The sequence below is a fragment of the Natator depressus genome, chromosome 8 (assembly GCF_965152275.1).
Source record: "Natator depressus isolate rNatDep1 chromosome 8, rNatDep2.hap1, whole genome shotgun sequence".
NCBI classification, from domain to species: domain Eukaryota; kingdom Metazoa; phylum Chordata; order Testudines; family Cheloniidae; genus Natator; species Natator depressus.
Window position 1 is genome coordinate 50,558,386 of NC_134241.1, and position 20,610 is coordinate 50,578,995.

The window sequence follows — 20,610 nt, forward strand, 5'->3', positions numbered from 1 at the left end:
TGGGGAGGGAGGCGCTGGTTTGGGATTGCCTGACTCTGACAAGCGGGCGCTGAGCTGCTCCCTGTGGTGTAACCCCAGGACCGCTGCAGCTGGTGTGTCCCGTCCCCACACCTTTCCCCTTCTCTGAGCAGCAGCAGCCGCCTGGATGCTGGTGGATGACTCGGAGGGCGATTGCTTTGGGCTGGCGGAGGCTGTGCTCCGGCCGCCGCTTGTCCATGCGGCCGGGCGCTCGGCTCTCGGCTGCTCCTGCCTATCTCCCTGGGATGCCGCCCGCCGCCGCCCGGTCTCTGGGAGAAGCCGAGCCGCCGCCGGAGAGTGAGCGCGAGCCAGCGGCGGCCCCTGCGCGAGCCGTGGCCGGAGGGGAGGCGCGGGGCCGGGCCTGGCCGGGAGCGAGCTGGACCAGAGGGATGGACCCGGGCCGGGGCGCCCAGTGAGCGGGGGCACGAGGGCAGCAGCCGGGTCCGGGCCGGAGCGAGCGGGCGGCCCGCCCCCAGCAGCATGGAGCCGCCCCCGGGCGCCCCCGGCGAGCCCGCGCCCTGGGGGCAGGAGCCCTTCGCGGGGCAGGAGCCGGAGGAGCTGGACGGAGCCGCTGCGGGCGTGATGGACCGGATCCTGCTGGAGTCGGTGTGCCAGCAGCAGGGCTGGGCCCGGGTCTACGGTGAGGAGCTCCCGGGTTCACCGGGCAACCCCTCCCCCCGCTGCGCCTAGCGCCGCCGCCGCTCCCCCCGTGCTCACCGGGCAGCCCCCCGCTGCGCCTAGCGCCCCCGTGTTCAGCGGGCAACCCCCCCCCGCCCCCGCTGCGCCTTGCGTCCCCGCTCCCCGCGTGCTCACCGGGCAGCCCCTCGGGCACGCTGTTGCCCATGGGAGCTGTGCCCCAGCGCAAACCTTTGGTTCAATTTCATGCGCTCTGGGCGCACGTACGGGGACGGCGAAGAGGCTGAGAATCAGAGTCGTTGCTGCAGTTCCTAAGTAGCACGCCCCAGACTTTTGGAAGCTCATGGGGCGGCGGGGGGAGGTCTCCCCTCAGACACTGGGGAGGAGTGGTGTTGCGCTCCTGCTGAAATCACGTTTATGCAGGTGCTTTCTTGCCTGTTACTGTGAAGCTGTAGCTGACATCAAACCAAAGCAATATAAACGATGTCTGAGGGTTGAGAAGCTGCTTGGAGCCTTCTCTGCAGTCAACTCTTTGCAAGTGAATAATGAAAACAGAGTAACTTAGAGACAGAGAGTATGTATGTAAAGCCAAACTCCTGGCACAGCTTCTGCTCTCTCCCCATCTCCCACCCCACCCCTTAAAAGAGCAGCTCTGTTCAGCTGTGAACCCTGTTGTCAGAAACAGCCCTACAGATTAGGTTTCAGAATGTGTTATTGTTTACAGTCTCCTTTGTCAAGTGGCTGGCGAGGGATTCCATCAGAGATTCGGCAGCAGGTTGAAAAGTGATGAACAGACGAAAATTTCTAGTGTCTGCAGTCATCCTTCTTTTCTGGTGATTGCAACTGTTGAATGTCCCTTGATAAAGAGTTCTGATTAGCACCAATTTATAATTCCCACCGTGGGAAAAAAATATAGGCTTTTAAAACCAGCAGTTTTACAAATTTGTTGGCAGGAAGCACTAGTTAAAATACCTTGTGATTTCCCCCTCCCCCCCATGCTAAAATGTCAAGATGTTTATGCTTAGCAGTGCACGTTGAAACCCGTTGTACTGTGACTTTAATTTGAACATCCTGTATTTGACTTATAAAGTACCCTAGGATCCAACAAATACAAAGATGTTATCATGCAACAATCTACAAGTAAACCTTTTGTGTTGCTACTAGTCAAGTACAGGACACAAGTGTGCACAGTGCTTCATTTGCTCCCCTTGCCAGCAGGGTTTCTGATTACTATTAATGAATTACTAAAGGCTTGGAAGATACTGATATGGTTGGTCCCGTGGTTCCATAGTTACTGCTGTATATTAAACTGACATCTCTATTATTTATAGTAAAGGTTGATGAGAGTCTGGAAAAGGATATTACAATCTTTAGCAAACTGGCTGCTGTACAAGACCCAGTGTTATTTCCTATTCTTTCTCAAACCCTCCCTGGTATGTAACCTCCTAAAATAAACCTGACTTGTATGCCCAGCCTATTCCCAGGTTCTGATTTTGTTTTTAGCAGGAGTATATTCTCTAAGTTGAAACATCATGAAACTCGAGTCTCTTGACCTGTGTCTAAATAGTGGAATAGTGTTTTATTTGTCTTTCTGTAGTCCTGCCTTCCCTTCTGTTTGCTCAAAGCATCTCACCATAGTTACTCCTGTTACTTGCCTCTAAGCGAAGATTACTCCAGCCAAGATCTTGCTTTCCCTCTAGAGAAATACTTGACAGTCAAACATGTCTTGTGCTCTTAATGGTTGCAATATTTGAGTACACAGTTGCTCTATTACTTCTACCTAACACAACTCAAAGGGCTTCACAGGTTCTTGATTAAATCCGAACCTCTCTTGTCCTCATGGTTTCACTCGAGAGCAGTGCTACTCAAAGTGGTGCCGGTCCGCGAGCCATCGGCTGCTGGTTTGCGTGCACATTGGGAAAAAAAAAAATTGCTGGTCCCCCACATCAGATAGCTTGAGAAGCACTGCTCTAGAGGACACTAATTTTATCTCTCTGAATCCTGACCAGACTCCCCAACTTGTTCATAGCCTACATGGTTAGGAACAAGTGGTCTTTGATGCGAGTGTCATTCTCTGTGTGTCAGCTAGTAGCATCACTCCTGAAGCAGAAACATGTTATTTCCAGGATGGCTGAGAATACCTAGTGGCTGAGAAACAATTGTCAGCTCTTAGTTTTAGTGGGTACCACCAAAGTTGGTCTTTGACAGGTATCAATGGGTAAATCAGGCCATGATTCCTATGGAAGATGCTTCATATCCAAAAGATCTTCATCCTTCATATTGAAACTGTTAGTAGACAGTGCTGGGAGATTAGATGATTGTTGTCTTGTGTCTTTTATAGTACTACACAACGTGGTGCTTAACAACATAGTTACACCGATAACTCTTTCCTTTCAGTAGTATCAGCTTCATGTGTTAGTGATTGCAGAACATAATGGAGGGTTTTTTTTAGAAAGTTAGTGTGAACAGAGTACAGAAGAGAGCAGTTTAGCACTGAGCTGTATACTTGTTTAGAATTTTTCTTAAGGTCAAGTCGTGGAGCAAAATGAGAATGTACTTGTGGGGAGAATGTCTGGCACCAGACAATCTGATTGTTACAGGATATAACCTTGGCTTTAATGGAAACAGTAATGCAATTTCAAAATTAGCCATGGTGTAAAACATTAGTTGTTGATAAAGTCACAGGGTACATCCTGTTTTGTGATGTCTGACACACGTGCAGGCAGAAATAGTCTGATTTGCCTGTGTACCAGTACAACTAGCTCAAAAGCTATAGACGTTAGTGATGTATTCAAACATGATTGTTCAATAAAAGTGAATTTTGTAACCCAAGGGCTGCAGGGTTTTTTTTAGTTGTTATCAAAACTAAGTAATTACTAGTTCTTATCTTCAGATGAAGAGATCTGATGGTAGTAATGTCTTCTCTTCCTCCCTGCAGAGCTGCATTTTGTTTAGATAGTAAACAAATATTTCAGTCTGCTTATTATTGCTTCTGATGCTTTCACAGACTGATCTGACTAAGTTTGTGGGCAGTAAGTCAAATTGAAGCAATGCCATGTTTGTACACAACTAAATATGGATTTCAAATCTACAAGTGACAAATGTATAACATATTTTAGTTATTTATAACATTAAAGACTTGCACAGTTGGTTGAAGAAAGACTTGCACAGTGGCATAGCTAAGGGAAAGCTAAGCTTACTGTCTGTCTAATAAATTAATACTAATTATTTCACTGTGAATAAGTGAGTGGGAAGCATATCTAATGTGAAATGTTAAGTACAGTTTTCTGTCATGGCAAGAAGAGGAGTTACATAATAGCTATTTATTTTCTTAATGCTTTTATGAACACAACAAAGTATGCTTTTGGATTGTTCAAAATGAAAACAACGAGGAGTCCTTGTGGCACCTTGGAGACTAACAAATTTATTTCAGCATAAGCTTGAAGTGGGTTTTAGCCCATGAAAGCTTATGCCCAAATAAATTTGTTAGTCTCTAAGGTGCCACAAGGACTCCTTGTTGTTTTTGCTGATACAGACTAACACGGCTACCACTCTGAAACCTTTCAAAATGAAAGTTAATGATCTGAGAAGTGATTCAAACAGTGGAAATAATTATTTAAAAACAAATGAGTTCTGTGCCCTCTTACTGAAATCTGGTTATTTTTGGTCATCTCTGTTCGGTAACTGCATACTGTTCAGCTTGCATGTATCCACGGAGCTTATTCATGATTGTTAGGGGAACTGGTCCAATTGTAGAGCTGGTAAAATTTCATCTGTAAGCACAGAGAAGAGGATTCAGTCGTAATATACAATAATTATTGGTCTTTGTGGTATGCAAGTGGTATGACAATGATGTGAATGCAGTAGGACTTTACAATGTCTGGGATGTGATTGCAGAGTGAAACAGGTCTTGTCTATCCTCGCTGTGATATATCTAAATCATAGTCTAGCTATTTCTGTGTTTCCTGAGTTAACTTCAAGAGCTAATCTTTAGCTTCTTTTTTCCACTGTTTTTTGCAGGTTTGACAGTTTATGCTTAAATGAATAGCTGATGACCTCATAAATCCATGAACATATAATGGCCTTACTCAAGGACAATGTTAATTCTGAAATCTGATTTCTCTGAGCTTGGTATCTGAATAACGGACAGTAGTAGCAAATATGCTATTTGTCAGCATGCTAGTTTTAATTGTTCATGAAACACAAGTCATGTGCATATTGTGGGATGCTGTTTCCTGGAACCAGTTTTGAAACACAACTAATGTGTACTAGTTGATGTCTTGATTTAGAGTCATAGCACGTGAGCAGTTTGGGTAAAAGGAAAGACTCTGTCTTTTCTTCACTAAGAGCCATAATATTTCCCTTATACACACACACAAATGTCCCTTTACAAGATATTCTAAAGCACCTACAGATGTTTCAAATCGGCCCCCTTCTAATTCAAAATAAACAAACAAAAACAAACTAAGGCTGAATTCTCTGTACCCTCAATACCAACAGTAAAAATGAGCAATTATGTTGAACAGTATGGCTGGTTGACTGTCCATAGACTGTGTAACAATGAATTATACAGCTATTTGTATGAAATGTCCTGTGTGGTAGGGGAAGAATCAGATTTATCTTCTGTCTCATCAGGTTGAAAACTTTACAATAATTGTCAAATTTTTTTTTAAGTTAGTAATTTTAAACTTAATTTTGAAGAGCAAGGGTATTAAAAATGTATGAAACTGGAATTATCAAAGTATTTTGTGTATTTGTGTAGAAAATAAAGCATACAGGTGTCTGCTAATTCTTGTATATTCATCTTTACATGCTGATTGCTTCCTTCTTTGATCTTATCTACATTTAAGAAACATCTTTTCTGTTTTTCAACAATGGTGCAGCTATATTTTTGATAGCAATAGTATAAGCGCTAATGCACAGCAGTCTAGGACACTTTCATCATCTCTTCCTCCAATCCTGTGAGCTGTGTACACATCCTTTGTGCATGGTGGAAGAAGAGATTGCTAGGGGGGGAAGGGAGTATTTGCTACACAGATTGAAGGGTTCCTCATTCCTCTGTGCATATTGATGGCTGAAAAATCCATTACTTATTTTTAAAATGTAAAAGGAAGAATAACCTAAAACCTATGGAAAAGTTCCTCTTCTGATGCACTGACTTTAATTCAAAATGAAGGAGAAAACTAGAATTTTGGTACAAGGCACAAATGGGTTGGGAGGATAAGGCCTCTTTCGGACTGTCATTTATGATGTGTTTGTACAATGCCTAACATCATGGGGTCCAACCTGGTTGTAGGCTTTAGGAGCTACCACAAGATATTAGTTAAAACTAATTTAAGAGAATGAAATGGAAAAGGAAGTAGGAGCTACATTTATTACAAACAAAAATGGTTAGGTTAGGTCCCTTATGGCCGTCTAAAGAAGAGAGGTTAATTTAAGCGAAGATTTTAAATAAACGAGCTTGATACAAATTGCAAATGGACAGCTGTACCCAGAGAGGATTTATTGCTGCCCTCCCCTTGCCATCACAAATCTGATGTTCGATTGATTCAGAGAATTCCCCACGGTGTCCCCTGATTTATTTGGCTATACCCATTTCATGGACAGTTCTGCCTCCACTGGCCAGCTGCAAGTGCCCTCAGGGGAGTGAGAGATGAGGACATTTTGTGCTATTGCAACACCCATTCTAGATGGACTTTCCATCACTGGGAGCCCTGTTCTTTTCCTGGTGTATTGACAGCCTTGAATCAAGCTGGTGTGTCTCAGGACTGGATCTGGCCTAGTCTTTCTTGCTATTTCTTTCTGCAATAAAGCTAAGTATAGGAGTAATTAACCTTATTATGTTTAAGAAGATGAACCACAGAGAATGTTAGTTACATTAACGTTAATCGATACATGGCGTGATTCAGAGTTTAGCCTGAACTTGGAGTCTTGTTGTGTTTTTTCCTAGGAATTACATATCATTTAATATATTAAAATGACTCTTAATCTTTGGAGGCCCCAACAATATCTAGGCATGTTGGGGTAGATTTAGGATGACTCTTTTTCTAAAACTTCAGCTCCCCGACTCTTGTATTTCAGCCAGACTATTTATCTTTGTCTGAACATTTTCGTGTGCTGCTGTTTCCTATTTTTAAACAATAGAAAAAAATAGAGACGATAAGAGGAATATAACTGTGACCCATTGACTTATTGTGAGATCATGGATTCCTTTCAACTGATATATTTATAGAGCCAATAAAAAGTAGCTGAGATTTCTGTTTTATTCCTGTGTGTGTGTGTGTGTGTGTGTAAAATCCTTAAAAAAAACTATTTTAAAAGGACATAGCAAGCATGAAAATCACAATGGGCTTGCCTCCAAGGTGATTTAGTCCCACAGACCATGTTATAACATGCACTAGGGAATGTACTGTGCACCAGCAGGGTCCACATGGGTCACTTAGGGCAGATTCAGATTTACATCCCTCTAGTATGGACTAAACTAAAGCATTGTATAGACAAGCCTATGGTGTGGGTTTTCTATCACTTGTAAGCACAATAAACACCTAAGATGACTATAACTGAATGGAGTAAGAGGAAAATATTTTGCTCCATTTTTTGACAGCACTTCATGTTCAGTTTTTCCATTGTTGATGATCAGTATGTGGCCTTTAAACATGGGAAAATAAAATCTCTTAATTCATTAAAAGTAATTTTAAAAAAAAAAAGGTCAGGACACTGCTTAAGAGATGTTCTTTTAGAATCAGGATTACTTTTATTATTTTTTATTTATTTTTATTTTTTTAGTTAATTTAAAAAAGCAAGTTTGTATTGTGCTTCTAAGTTGAAGTAGCAAGATAATCAATAATATCGGGTAAGCATTGGGAAGTGAAGGGAGTCCTTTGTGCTCTAGTAAATTGAAATAAAGAATCTAAACTAGTGAACTTTTATCTTCTGAAGAAAACTTTTACAGCTGGGAATGCCCCATTAAAAATTAGGCTCTATTCTTTAAGCTCTGGCCAGCGCTTAGCTAACACATTCATCCTGCAAACTTTGGGAAAACAGCAGATGTGCAGTATGTCTGATACCTATTTGCATGAGAATACTTGTGCACCTTGACTAGTTTTTGGCTTGATTAAAACTTACAAGCACCTCTTTCTTCACTACAGTAGGATGCATGCATTAATGGCTTGATAGAAAATATATAGTACTTCCTCTGTTTAAGCTGATAGGTAAAAATAGATATCTGTCCAGCACTACAACATAGATATGCATGGTGCTTTACCGACAAAACACACAGTCCTTGCCCTGAGGGAGTTTATAGTCTAGATTGATGACACAGATGACAACAGACAATGGGGTTGGAACTAGAGAGAGTATTACACAGTACAATATTATGAAGTTCTCTTATTCTTTGATGTATATGTAATATTCTATTTTAAAATTTGCATACAAATAAGTTTTTAAAAACAAAGATGGGAGTGAAAATTTGTGCTGTGGAGAGATAAAAAGCAGAACTTGATGGAGGGTGCATGGCTCAGGAGTTCATGAGCTGTAGCTCATGAAAGCTTATGCTCAAATAAATTTGTTAGTCTCTAAAGTGCCACAAGTACTCCTTTTCTTTTTGAGTTCTAGGAAGTTATTCGAGGAGAAGGGCCAGCATAGGGGGAAGATGACTGTGTCACATTTTGGAAAAGGGGGTTGTGGAGAGAGATGGGAGAAAATATTTTGATGTGCAGAATACTGAATGAGAGGATGAAAAGTTTTTTGAATTTTATGTGAAGGAGGTATACTGGCAGTGAAAGGACTGGTGGGAGAGGAAGACAAATTTGGGACATTATTTGGGGTAGACTGTAGAGGTGCAAGGTAAGTGTCAGGGAGGTTGTAGTAGGCTAGGGGGTAGAAGACCATGGCACAGCCAAGGGTTTTGACAGTAGAGGTGGAGAGGAACAGAGTTTATTCTTGTTTGGTGTGGTTTTTTTAGGTCTTGTAAAGGAATGAGATGTGATTTAGCAATAGATGTGAGGAATTAAGGATTGCAATTCTTCTAGGTAGTTTCTTGGGAAACTAGCATTTTTTTATCACACCCAAACAGTTGGTAATGCTTCGTCAAAGTCCATTGTTTTCTTTCTTGATATCTCACCTTAACAAGATTTCAGTGATTAAAATATAAAGACTGGGAATTTGGGAGTATAGTATTGCCAGGTTGTTGTCTTTCATGTAATGGTTTTGAGTTGTTTTCATAGCTAATAGGTATGATCTTCTGGGACTGGCAGGAATGTTGCCCCATCTTTGGACATTTTGTCATCAGTGATCTTGCCAGTTCTGAGATTTTTCATGTTGTGGAATCCAGTGGAAGGGGGAAGAAAAGAAGCATTCATTAAGCCAGTAAGGCTTTTAGAGCTCTGAAAGGCTCAGAGTTGTTGCTAGATGGCAGCTCTCCAGTCACTGCACTAAAGGGTGTTTTCCCCTACACAAACTTTTCCCTGTGGTGTTAAAGGGTCAGTGCTACTGTATGGACAGCCAAGTGGTGCATTCTATATGAACTTTGAGGGGGGTTGGGTTGAACAAGCTTGAAATCATGGAAATTTATTTTTCATTTCCTTTCTTGGATTTTGTTTCCTAAAAGAGGAAGTCTCCACGTAACTGTGAGTGAAGTATAATGAATTAACTGTCCATTTCCTCTTAAAGAGGATATATCCTGTGTGTAGCCTTTTGTTACTGGTACTTAGAGGAAGTGTGGGTGGAACTGAGCGTGGTTGGGTCTTTCTTGATAATTGCTATTTCTGTATAGCATAGGTAGTTGAGAATTTAATGTATTTGCCTTTTGGCTACTCACATTCATTGAGATGGTTAAGTGGTTTTAGATATAGAGGGCTATTTTTCACACCTATTTATCTCGTAATGTTAGCACAGTAGACTAGTGCACTAGCCCTTTAACCCCCTATAGATGGGGAACTGTTGAACTGCAGTGTTACTCAGAACACTGAATAATAGTGAGGTTTTTGATTCTACATAAAAGTGGAGGGTTGAGCCTAGTATTCAGAGTCTTTTCAAGGTATTGAGCAATTATTTAATTGTTGTTGCAGCTGATGAGCTCTTTATTAATAATGCTGTGTCTGAGAGTAGAGAAAATGTCTAATTTATCTATGGTATTCATCACTCTAGTATCTAAGCACCTCAAAAACATTAATGGATTTATCTTCAAAATGTTGCTATGAAGTAGAGAAGGATTCTACCCACTGGACGGTGTAGATATAGTGTAAATAAGGCACAAATAGATCAAGTGACTTGCCCAAGGACACGCAAGAAATTTGGCAATGGAACTTTGATCTCCTGAGACCTAATCCAGTGTTTTGTTTGCCTGTTTTACATGACATAGTTTCATGTTTGGGACTGCCTTTAAATCTGTTTCTTTTCCTTTGTACTGTCACAGCTCTTGACAATCATCTGAAAAGCGTCTAACACTCCCTAGATTTAAGCCCCGGAAGGGAGATGTTCTCAGCTGGGAATTCAGGTATTTGCATTCCCCACTTTTGAGCCAACAAAGCCCAAGTTTGTTGACCTTCAGGACACAGTGTAAAGCTTATCTACTCAGAGTGATAATGGACTGATTTGAGGTGATGATAAAGGAGCTCAGTTCAGCTGACATTGATCAACGTTTGCTTACATTTGTATGACTGGTCAGACACTTAATGGGTGCATTTTATACATTCCTAAATAAATGGACAATTTTTCTTTTGATACATTTTTTGATAATATTGTCTACCAAGACTGGAATTGTAAAACCCTAAGGCAAAGATGATACTGGCAAAATCACTTGACATACATGCCTGACATCTTTTTACAGACATTTTAGATCCTGTGCCAGTGGGTAATGCTTTCAGATTCAGTGGTGTTTGCCAGGAGGCTTGACTGACAGCAGTTTTCCACAGTAGTTGGGAATTTTGTCTGATCTTGTTTAGGAATATAGCACGGAACAAGAGTAATGAAAATGAAGTAAGATGAAATGGAAGGCTTACTGAGTGGCATGTTCTCTGTGAACTGACTGCAGCTGAGACTGCTTCAAAATAGCCAGATTTGTTACGTTTCCTAGATCGGTTGAGAGGGCTGTGAAAAACTTATTCCATACAGCAGATGCACAGCAAACATACAGTATTGATTCCCAATGGAATATCACTGCATTTTTTTTTATTGGTTGTTCATTTAAGGCTTTTCTAGCACCATTTACGTCATTACAGATATGTATCTAGCAATAGCAAATACACCATACTGTGTCTCCATTTTAATGTTTGTTTACAAATCAACAGATACTTCATAGCTTCTTTTGACAATTGGAAATGAGAAGACAGGGATAGTATTATGCTACCCAGCTATTATCAGAAGTAGATAGTAATGACATATGGACATGAAAAGGATCTGTCCCACTGCAGCATGTTGTGACCACTTGCATACCTCATCATGCCAATGAAGTATGATGATGGTGATTGTTTACTTGGTAGTATTTCCATGAATTCCATTGAGTTCTTCCTTCCACCACGAGCCAAGACCTAGTGGATTCAAGTGTAAAGTAGCCTTTCCTCTCTGAGGATAATGGATTTAAATCCAGTTTAAGTTGGCAGGAGAAGAATTTTTCGACCTTACCCAAGTGGATATTTGTCTGCAACAAAAGGTTGTGTTTCAGTCTTCCAGAGTTGACCGCCTTTCCACTTGGAGCGGTCTAGCACTGCAGTAAATGGCATTGCAAGTAAAGATCATGTGTACTGGCAGAGTTGTGTGCAGGAAGGGTGTACAGAGCTTTTCTGTACTGTGCCTTGTTCCATAAATTGCTAGCATTTTCTCATTTTTCTGTCCAAATATAGTTACTCAAATTAAGAAAGAAATCCCGCAGACACCATCTTGTCCAGCACAGACAGGCCTTAGGAAGTGCGGCGTGATCTTTCTTAGGAATTCTAATCTGTAGTCAGTTGGTGTAAATGTCCACTAGAGACTAGGAGGAGACCATCCAACTCATTTTCCTTTTGATTGGGATATGAGCCAATTCTTTAAAGGTGAAATCAGCCTACTGTGATACTTAACCTCACTGAAAGATTATTTAATTTAATTATGTTCCTGTTATGCACTGGTCAGTGCTGTGAACTCTGCCATGGTCCTGGACATTAAAAAAGCATAAGAAAATGACTTTATAGTGATCCTCTAGGTGTAGAAAACAGAAACTGGATTCTTACATACTCAGGTTGGCAACAGTTTGCAGCAGAGGCTGAAGCTTCATTAGCTACTGCTTCACCTTAGCCATTAGAGATTTCAGCTGCCATATTCAGTCAGCCAAATATCTTATAAACACAAAATCAATTTATAAATCCATCTTATCCACTTTGGGGCCTGCTAAGTGCAGTTTGGGAAGAATCTTATATATTTTTGAAAGAGACTGGTATTCAGTAAAATTTCGTCGATAGCTTTTTTTAATGACGAGTATCAAATGGGTTATGAATACATACTAAAAAAAGTGCAGTGTTTCAAGCTGGGTACAATAACAATTTGTAAAGGAAAACGTAGAGTACATCACTTACTACTCACTCGTATTCGTCCCTGAAGTGTCCTACCAAACAAAATGTTGCTAACTGTACTTTTGACATCTATTTATGATAACCATTTGAGTCCACAGCTGACACAGCATCCCTTTTTTCTTTCCAGATGTTTATTGATGTGGCTTCTTCATGATCTGCTTGATGTTCACTGCTTTAGGATCAGTTTCTGCTCCATTTCAAAATGGATATGTTCCTTTCATAGAAAGAAATCTTGTCTGACTAGTAGATTTCCATTTTTACCAATGTGTTTTTAATTTAGGTAGATGCAAACTTGGACATGAGTTCTATGTAGCCTTTCTCTTACTCCCAAGATAGAAGGTGTTTTTTTTAGGGTAACTTCTTTTCTTTTCTTCCTGATCTCCATCGCTGATCATTGTGAATTTAGGGGGAAGTGGAGCGAATGGGATGCGTTGGTTTCTTCAAAGCTGTTGTTTGTTGTTACTATGAATCAGTTAGCCTTGTAGGAAGTTGACTCATTTCTTATTTTCTCCGGAGACCAGCTGTGTCACCTGTCTGATACTGCAGCCACTTGCACAGCCTAAAGAAGGGTCCTCCTAAGGCCACTCCAGTTTGGGGTTGCTATTACTCTGACCCTGGGCTGTACTTTTTCCTCCTCCCCACTCCCCTTTTCTGTAGTTTCTTCCAGTGGTGACTTGGTTCAAGGCTCTGAGCCATATCTTTTGTGAGCTAATGGGGCTTTTGCTTTGAATCTGGGGCACCAGGCTTGTGATTATTTGTCTAGGATGCTTGGAGAAATCAGTGTAAGTGGTACAGCTGTGCAGTGTTCAACAGCTACACAGCTTTTAGTTAAGCCTCATGGAGGAATTAATATCTCAAGGTATTGGATAACCTTGGAAAATAGTAGCTCACTCCTGTAATTTCACAAAGTAGATGTAGTTGAACACAGTACTTAATGTAGTCATCCATCTTCAAGTAAACTTTATTTTACTTTGCTTTCTCTTTCTATTTACTTCTGCATTGTGTTTTAGGAAACTCCATAATATTCTGGTTTCATGTTTTAATAAGAACAGCCATACTGGATCAGACCAAAGGTCCATCTAGCTCTTTATCCAGTCTTCTGACAGTGGCCAATGTCAGTTGCCCCAGAGGGAATGAACAGAACAGGTAATCATCAAGTGTTGCCCATTCCCAGCTTCTGGCAATAGAGCAAGACAACAGAGTAGACCAGCTAAGCCCCTGACTGACATTTGTCCAATGTCATAAAATGAAAACACAATTCAGCATAACTGGTAATCTCTGCTCAGGAGAGGGCTAAGACTGGAGCATTGTACGTGTTGTAGAGCTGTGCATGAAACATGACATAGGTCTTGATCCAGCTCCCAGTGACTTCAACATATGTTGGATCCTATTGCTGCATCTATTGGTAGTGAGGGTTTGAAAACCCTGTTGCTCAGTGCATGGGAAACTTTTATACTGGGAGAGGTATTCAGCAGTATTGGGAGCAACAAGGCCTGAGTGCATAGAGGGAAGAGTGTTTTTTGCAGTTCCTGGCTATAACAATTAGGTGCCACTCCTTCCCTTCATCACCCAGTTTCACTGTTCCCCTGAGCAGGAATGTATACAACAGCATGATGGGATGGAGGTGGGACTCCACTGAACTGGCAAAGTGACATGCAGGAAGCTGGGCTCTGACCAGCCAGGAGCTGAGCATTAGAGGGACCTGCTTTGGAAGCCAGACCCCACAGCATTTGAAGTGACTAGCAGGGAACCCTGGGGCCTCAAGACCACAGCTGAAGGGGACCAGAACTTTTGAGGATGTGAGGACTAGATCTGCTTGGGAAATCTGTGACCAGCAGGATTGAGACCTAAGGACTGGGCATCTATCGGAGATGGCTGGGAAAAGGACCCCTTCTGCTAGTCCTCCATTTCCCTCCATTCTTGGGAAGGGGCAGAATTGGGGATGTGGAGAGGACACAGGGGTGCAGATATATTTTTCTCCCCCTGCCACCAACGCTAGTAAATTTAGTCCTTAGGCTAGTTCAGGAGTTCTCAAACTGGGGGTCGGGACCCATCAGGGCGTCACGGGGTTATTACATGGAGGGTTGTGAGCTGCCAGCCTCCACCCCAAGCCCCACTTTGCCTCCAGCATTTATAATGGTGTTAAATATACAAAAAAGTGTTTTTTAATTTATAAGTGGGGGGTCGCACTGAGGGGCTTGCTATGTGAAAGGGGTCACCAGTACAAAAGTTTGAGAACCAATGGGCTAGTTGATGTCAGATGACTTTATTCCAAGCTCTGATTTGCACTGGCTTTTCACTTAGTCATCAAAAGAGACTTTCTAGCGACCTACCCCTCTTCAGTCCTTCCCCCAAACCAAGATTGTATTCTGCTCTTTCAAAACCTATTACAATTTGTAATCTGTTTTAAAGAGACGAAGAACATGTTAACAAAATACAAGGGTTGAATTATTTTGCTGCATGTTGGGCTGGCAGAAGGGAGGTGAGTGTAAAACACCCCCGCCACCCTTGCCAGAGCCCATGAGCAGTTCTACTGACTGAGTTGTCGAGGGATCACTAGTGACTGCCTTCTCCACTAGGACTCAGTGTGCTGCTTCTGTAGCATGGTAGTGGCACTGCTAGCCTGACAGCAAAGAATTCAGCAGGAGACCTGAACTCTGGTTTCCACTTGGGCTCCAAATTCTATCAAATTGTGTAACAGCTAGGCTGCTGGACAGGCCAGATATTTCTCTCTGACACTTGCCTGCAGAGTGTTGGGTGAAGGAGGGACGCTGTTTATGTTGAAGGCAGATATTGCCAAGTTAAAGGCTGCTGCTAAAATGGGCACGGAATATGAGCACTTTCAGTAGTAGCTTTGTGGACTTTGATGTAGCGTAATATCATAGAAGGTACATGTCCCATCCTGAGGAAAACAGTAATATTTTTATATTCCTCTCTACAATATCTACCCCCCTCTGTCCAAACCCTTTCTCCCATCCCCCTTTCTTACTTGGAAACTGTACAGAAGCTGTAATGAAGAGCTGGCACACAATTCCAAAGCTCTGAATAATCATGTTCCCCTTAATGTTATGACTAGCCATTGTGGGCACTATTCCATCTGTTATCCTCTCTCCCCCCTGCCCCTTTTCAAATCTGAACTCAAACCCTAATGCTGTCAGTTTAGAATTTATTTAAAGAGGAATTGACTGGCTTTCTTTGCTCAGTTGTCCCTTAACAGCAGAGGCCCAGAAAACTAGTTTATTTTTCTTTTTGAAAAGTACAAATACAATCTAAGCCAAAAGTAACTTATTGAGATTTCCACAAAGGAACTCTCTTCTGCTTGGCTCATAATTGTTTAGATACAAAATTAAAGATTTAAAGACCCATGAACAATTATTTATGTCAGGAAAGACGTTCCAAATGAACCAAAACAGATTTTTTAATAATGCAACGTTTCCAAAAAGTTCTGCATATGCCACCACTCTAAATTTTGAACTGTTCTCCTCCAAGTCTAGAGACCAGATGTTATCTAGGAGGCACCACTTCTTTGGAAATAGGTAGGAAAATAAGTTTATGGGGCAAATTAGTTTGCATGTGATTTTAAAATGTAGTTTGCTTCTGCAGATGGTATTTGAATCCAGTTACTTGGAATGTAAAACAGCACATGCTAGGGCAGCCTCTTAGCTTGTGGGCTGACCACTCTCTTGTCTTCCAGCTGTTTTCCAAGTAATTTATTTAAATTTACCACCTGGCTTCTTTGCCTCACCCTTTAGATTTGTTCTTAATACTCACAGTAAAGTGTGGGTGGCAAGGCAGGAGGTGAACAGCTGCGCTTAGCAGCTCCAATAAACGACTTTATGAGACTTGTGCCCACATTGCACAAATACCATAGGTCTATAGTCAGAAACGACTGTAGAATGGGACAGAACCTGGCCATTCCCAGTCCCCCTCCTTGCAGTGGGGAAAGCAGGCTCTGACTCAGTGCTTGGGATAAAGTGAATTGTGTGTGTATTGTATGATTGCTTTCAGGCTTTTAAGCCCTTTGTCTGAGGCCAAAAATCTTTGTGCTTTTCAGCGTCTTGTAAAAAGACAGTATTATGGGATAGAAGGGGGGTGCATTTTCAAGTAGTTCAGGAATAAGTGTGAACTTCCTTAGAATTGTAACAATCTGAAACATGCTGTCAACTCTTAGGTGTCTGGTGAAGGGGAGTGTGATTATTGAGGAACGTTAGAGGAACAATATAGCTGTTTATCTAGGACCCAACAAAATCAGTGTTTACTCCATTTCTCACTGTCTCCCCAGCTCTGCAGCCTTCCTCACTGTAAATAAGTGGACACGTCCCTAAAGGCTGGTGTACAAAGAATTAAGTATTTCCCTCAGCTGCATTGAAAATATTGGGAAAATTATATGTTTGCCAAAAAAGAAGACAGTCATCAGAGAGATTTTACTGCCAAGCTATAGGGATATTTTAACAGTGTGAAAAATGAAAATTAATATTGAAACCTTCCTTGTTTTCAGTTGTTTGGAAAGAAATTACTGTATTTTGAGGTAATTAACTTTTCTGTGGGTGGAGAGCCTATAGGATCCCTTGTTGTTTCATTTACTTCTCCCCGTCCTTTTAGACGCCTAATTATGATAATAGTTTTTGTCCTGTGAGGACTGTGCATAGCTTCCCTTGTGCCTATCAGTGCAGTTCTGACCATCAAGCAGAGCAGGACTTTAAAATACTTAGCTAGAGGATTAAACCTATGAGTCAGAAATAGGTATGTGAGATTTTGGGGGTGTACCAAGTGACTGTTGGTGATGCCATGATGAGAAGCCGAATCAACCCACCAGAGTTACTGAGGAGGAGGAGGGTACAGATATTCTTACGGGGTGCTGCCTCTTTGGGACTCCATTTTCCAAATCTCCTTCTAGTATCTAGGTCTCTTCCCATTTCACTTTTTCCTGGCTATTTGAACAGGGAGTTCTGGAAGTGCTCTGCAGGTCGTTAGTGAGCCACATTTTGAGAATCTCTGAACTAGACCAGAGGGGAATCTCTTTTAAACACTGCAGAAGAGCTCCTGTTCCTTCTCCATATATCTTAGCTGCTTTCAGACTCTTATCTGTCATTAATGATATTCCAAATTACTCTTCCTCTAGAATACACCCTTCATGGATTTCCAAGGGCAGCCTTCATTGTTTTTCTGGGGGCGAGGGCAAGGCTGTCTTAAAACATTAGCAGATTAAAATCACTTTAATTAACCTTTTCCTCACAAAAAACAAAAGTAAAGAGACTGTGATTAGTGTTAGCTGTCTCTTGTGAACATTATAGCTTATCTGCAATCTTTGTGTGTTTCACTGGAGCACCTCCAGCTGTAATTATATGGGCATTGTTAAGCATTGGATGTGGTCACCTATTTTTTTTAATGCATTTACACGATCTGTGCAACTCTTTGTCAAGAGGGGTTGTTCAAAATCTTTAAAACTCCTTTTTCCTTAATAAACATCATTCCGGCATTCATGAGCAGCCCTACAGTGACCAACTGGCAAGGACATGTAATGGAGAAAAGAAATGCTATAAGGAAACTGTCATTAGTTTCATACTTCCAAAGGGGTATGATATGTGTCCCCTTGGTGAGGAAGGGAGAAAAAGATCATTTTTGAAATAGATTCTGAACACAATGTGCTTTTAACTGCAACCTTGTAAGTGAGGGTTCAAAATACGAGCTTAGTTCTGTGTATTGTAGTCCAGGTTTAATGTTAAAACGGGTAGGTGTTATCAGGAAAGCAGGGCAAGAGAACAGCATTCTTAAAAATCTGAACTGTTTCTAATTCTCAGTTTGTTCTATTGTGCTTTCCTTCACTTAGCTGTTCATAGGCATTTTGAAGGGAGAGATTGAAATACCCCACTGGGGGCTTTGATAAATCCACCTGCTGATGGCATCAGACAACTGATTTATCATCTCTCATAAGTGACAAATCACCTAGACTTGTCTGCAGGACCAGTAAAATTTTTAACGACAGCAACAGGATATCTTAAAAATTGTGCTGATCATGTAAATCCTGTTGTCTCTGTAACCCAGTGGAAACCTTCTGAGCTTTAAAGTGACATCACGTTGTCTGAAAACATCAAGTAGAAAATCCTGTTATCTGTTACTTTCTCAGTTCATTTTAAAATCCTGTTATCTGTGTCATTTTTAAATCTCAGTATCATTTAATAGAGCAGGAGGAGAAGAAGGGGGGAATATAGGAAGTCCCCATAAAAGGAATTTAAATTCAAATCTTCCCTCACTAAATAACCATTTTAAGGGATGCCAGGTCGATTTGTATAAGAAACATGATTTGACTTGTAATAGAATCTTAAAAAAAAAAACCCAAACTCCAGCCTTAATAATAAAGTTGGCAACCTACCACACACAGTGCAAAATACAAAGGAAGCTATGCTCAATCCTAAAAAGAAGCCTCAATAGTTTTATTTCGTTTTTAAGCTCTTTGGGGTACGGACTGTCTACTACTCTGTACAGCTCCTAACACAATGAGGTCCGTTTCTTAGTTGGTTCACAGGTGCTACCATAATAAGCATAATGCCCTCTCTTCCCTCATATGCTTCATTTTTTTAAATTTGAGTTATCAGAAATTAGAGAGACTAAATGATCTAACATAGGGGTGGGCAAACTATGGCCTGGAGGCCGCATCTGGCCCTTCAGACATTTTAATCCGGCCCTCGAGCTCCCACTGGGGACCAGGGTCCAGTGCTCCAGTCAGGGAGCGGGGTCAGGGGCTTGCCCCACTCTGCGCGTGCTTTGGCTCCGCGCGACTCCTGGAAGCAGCGGCTTGTCCCGACTCTGGCTCCTACACATAGGGGCAGGCCAGGGGGCTCCGCACGCTGCCCCCACCCCAAGCAGTGCCTGTGCAGCTCCCATTGGCTGGGAACTGCAGCCAATGGGAGCTGCAGGGGTGGCATTTGCAGACAGGGCAGTGTGCAGAGCTGTCTAGCCACGCCTCTGCATAGGAGGCAGAGTGGGGACATGCCGCTGCTTCCAGGAGCTGTTTGAGATAAGTACCACCCAGGGCCTGTACCCCTGACCCCCTCCCGTGCCTCAACCCCCTGCCCCAGCCCTGATCCCCTTCCCACACTCCAAATCCCTTAGTCCCAGCCCAGAGAACCCTCCTGCACCCCCAACCCCTCATCCCCAGCCCCATCCAGAGCCCAGATTCGCGCTCCCCCGCACCCCAACCTCCTGTCCCAGCCCGGAGCCTCCTCCCACTCCCATAACTCCTCATTTCTGGCCTCACCCCTAGCCGGAGCTCTCACCCCCTCCCACACCCCAACCCCCAATTTTGTGAGCATTCATGGCCCGCCATACAATTTCCATACCCAGATGTGGCCCTCGGGTCAAAAAGTTTGCCCACCCCGATCTAACCGGTCTCCTCCATCCCCAGTGGCACTGCAGGGCACTTACTGTTCTATCCAGTGTAGTTTTATGTTCCTAGTTAAGATGCTTCCCCTGTTTTCCCTTGGTACATGATCCCACAATTTAACATCTCTGTTGATGGTTTTTTGTTAGGGAACGTTTTAGACTTACTTTCTTAATCTCACCTAATTTTGACTTGACTTTGCCATAAATAACTCTCCCCTGCCTCCTTGGTTTTTATGTGGTTTGGATGTTTGGAGAACATCTAGGGTCTTCACATACTGTGCCAAAGCCATCAAAATTTGGAGACTTGCACAGTGGGGTTTTCTCTGTTACGATATTTATTTTTAACCTACTATTGTAATAAGACACTTGTGTTTACTGATTAGTATGAGTGAAAGAGTTTAGAGAAGTTGTCATCCTTGTGCAATTTACTATCTTTTGTAACAAATTGTTTACTTTGACTGCACTTCTTCTAATCAGTTTGACTGTTGTCTATTTATAATTAGTTTTCCATGTGGATCTTTCACATAGCAATGGGGAGAAAATGAGACACAAAAAGGAAAATGAGAATGTAGTACCACAAAAACTGGTAGGATTTAGGGGAGGTGCAATATGCAAAATTACTTGAGACTTTTAAAAAAGTTGACTAGAATTCAAGTTGACTGTCTACCTTTAAGTAATTCTTTGCAGCTCACTGATTATTTGTGGTGCCATCTTGGAGTTCACTGCAGTTTGTAAACCCAGCACTTTCTGGTAGTGAAGTGCTCAGAAACTGACATAATAGTCCATGGTATTCCACAATCCCAGCAGATCTATGCTATGTGATGTGGTGGTTCTTCATGTGCATCCAAAAATTGCATTGACCCCCCCCCCCTCTCTTTTTTGCTATGTCATAGTGAAAACTCATGTTTAAATTGTTGTCCACCTTCACTCTGTCTTTCAGCACTTCTAGTTTCCAGGTTTCTATCCTATCAATTATTATGAAAATGAATCCTAGTGTGCACCTCAGTACTATCCAGTACACTGCCTT

At 42.0% G+C, this 20,610-nt stretch overlaps 1 protein-coding gene across 4 annotated transcripts in view; it reads left to right on the forward strand.

Annotated features, from left to right (window-relative positions):
- Positions 1-491: 491 nt before the first annotated feature.
- Positions 492-20,610, forward strand: part of RASAL2 (RAS protein activator like 2) — a 274,448-nt gene continuing 254,329 nt past the window's right edge. For all 4 annotated transcript variants that reach the window (XM_074961012.1, XM_074961013.1, XM_074961014.1 and 1 more), the window contains exon 1: positions 492-658. In XM_074961012.1, the coding sequence (XP_074817113.1) occupies positions 499-658 (160 nt within the window). In that variant the 5' untranslated portion in view covers positions 492-498. The remainder of the gene's footprint in view (positions 659-20,610) is intronic.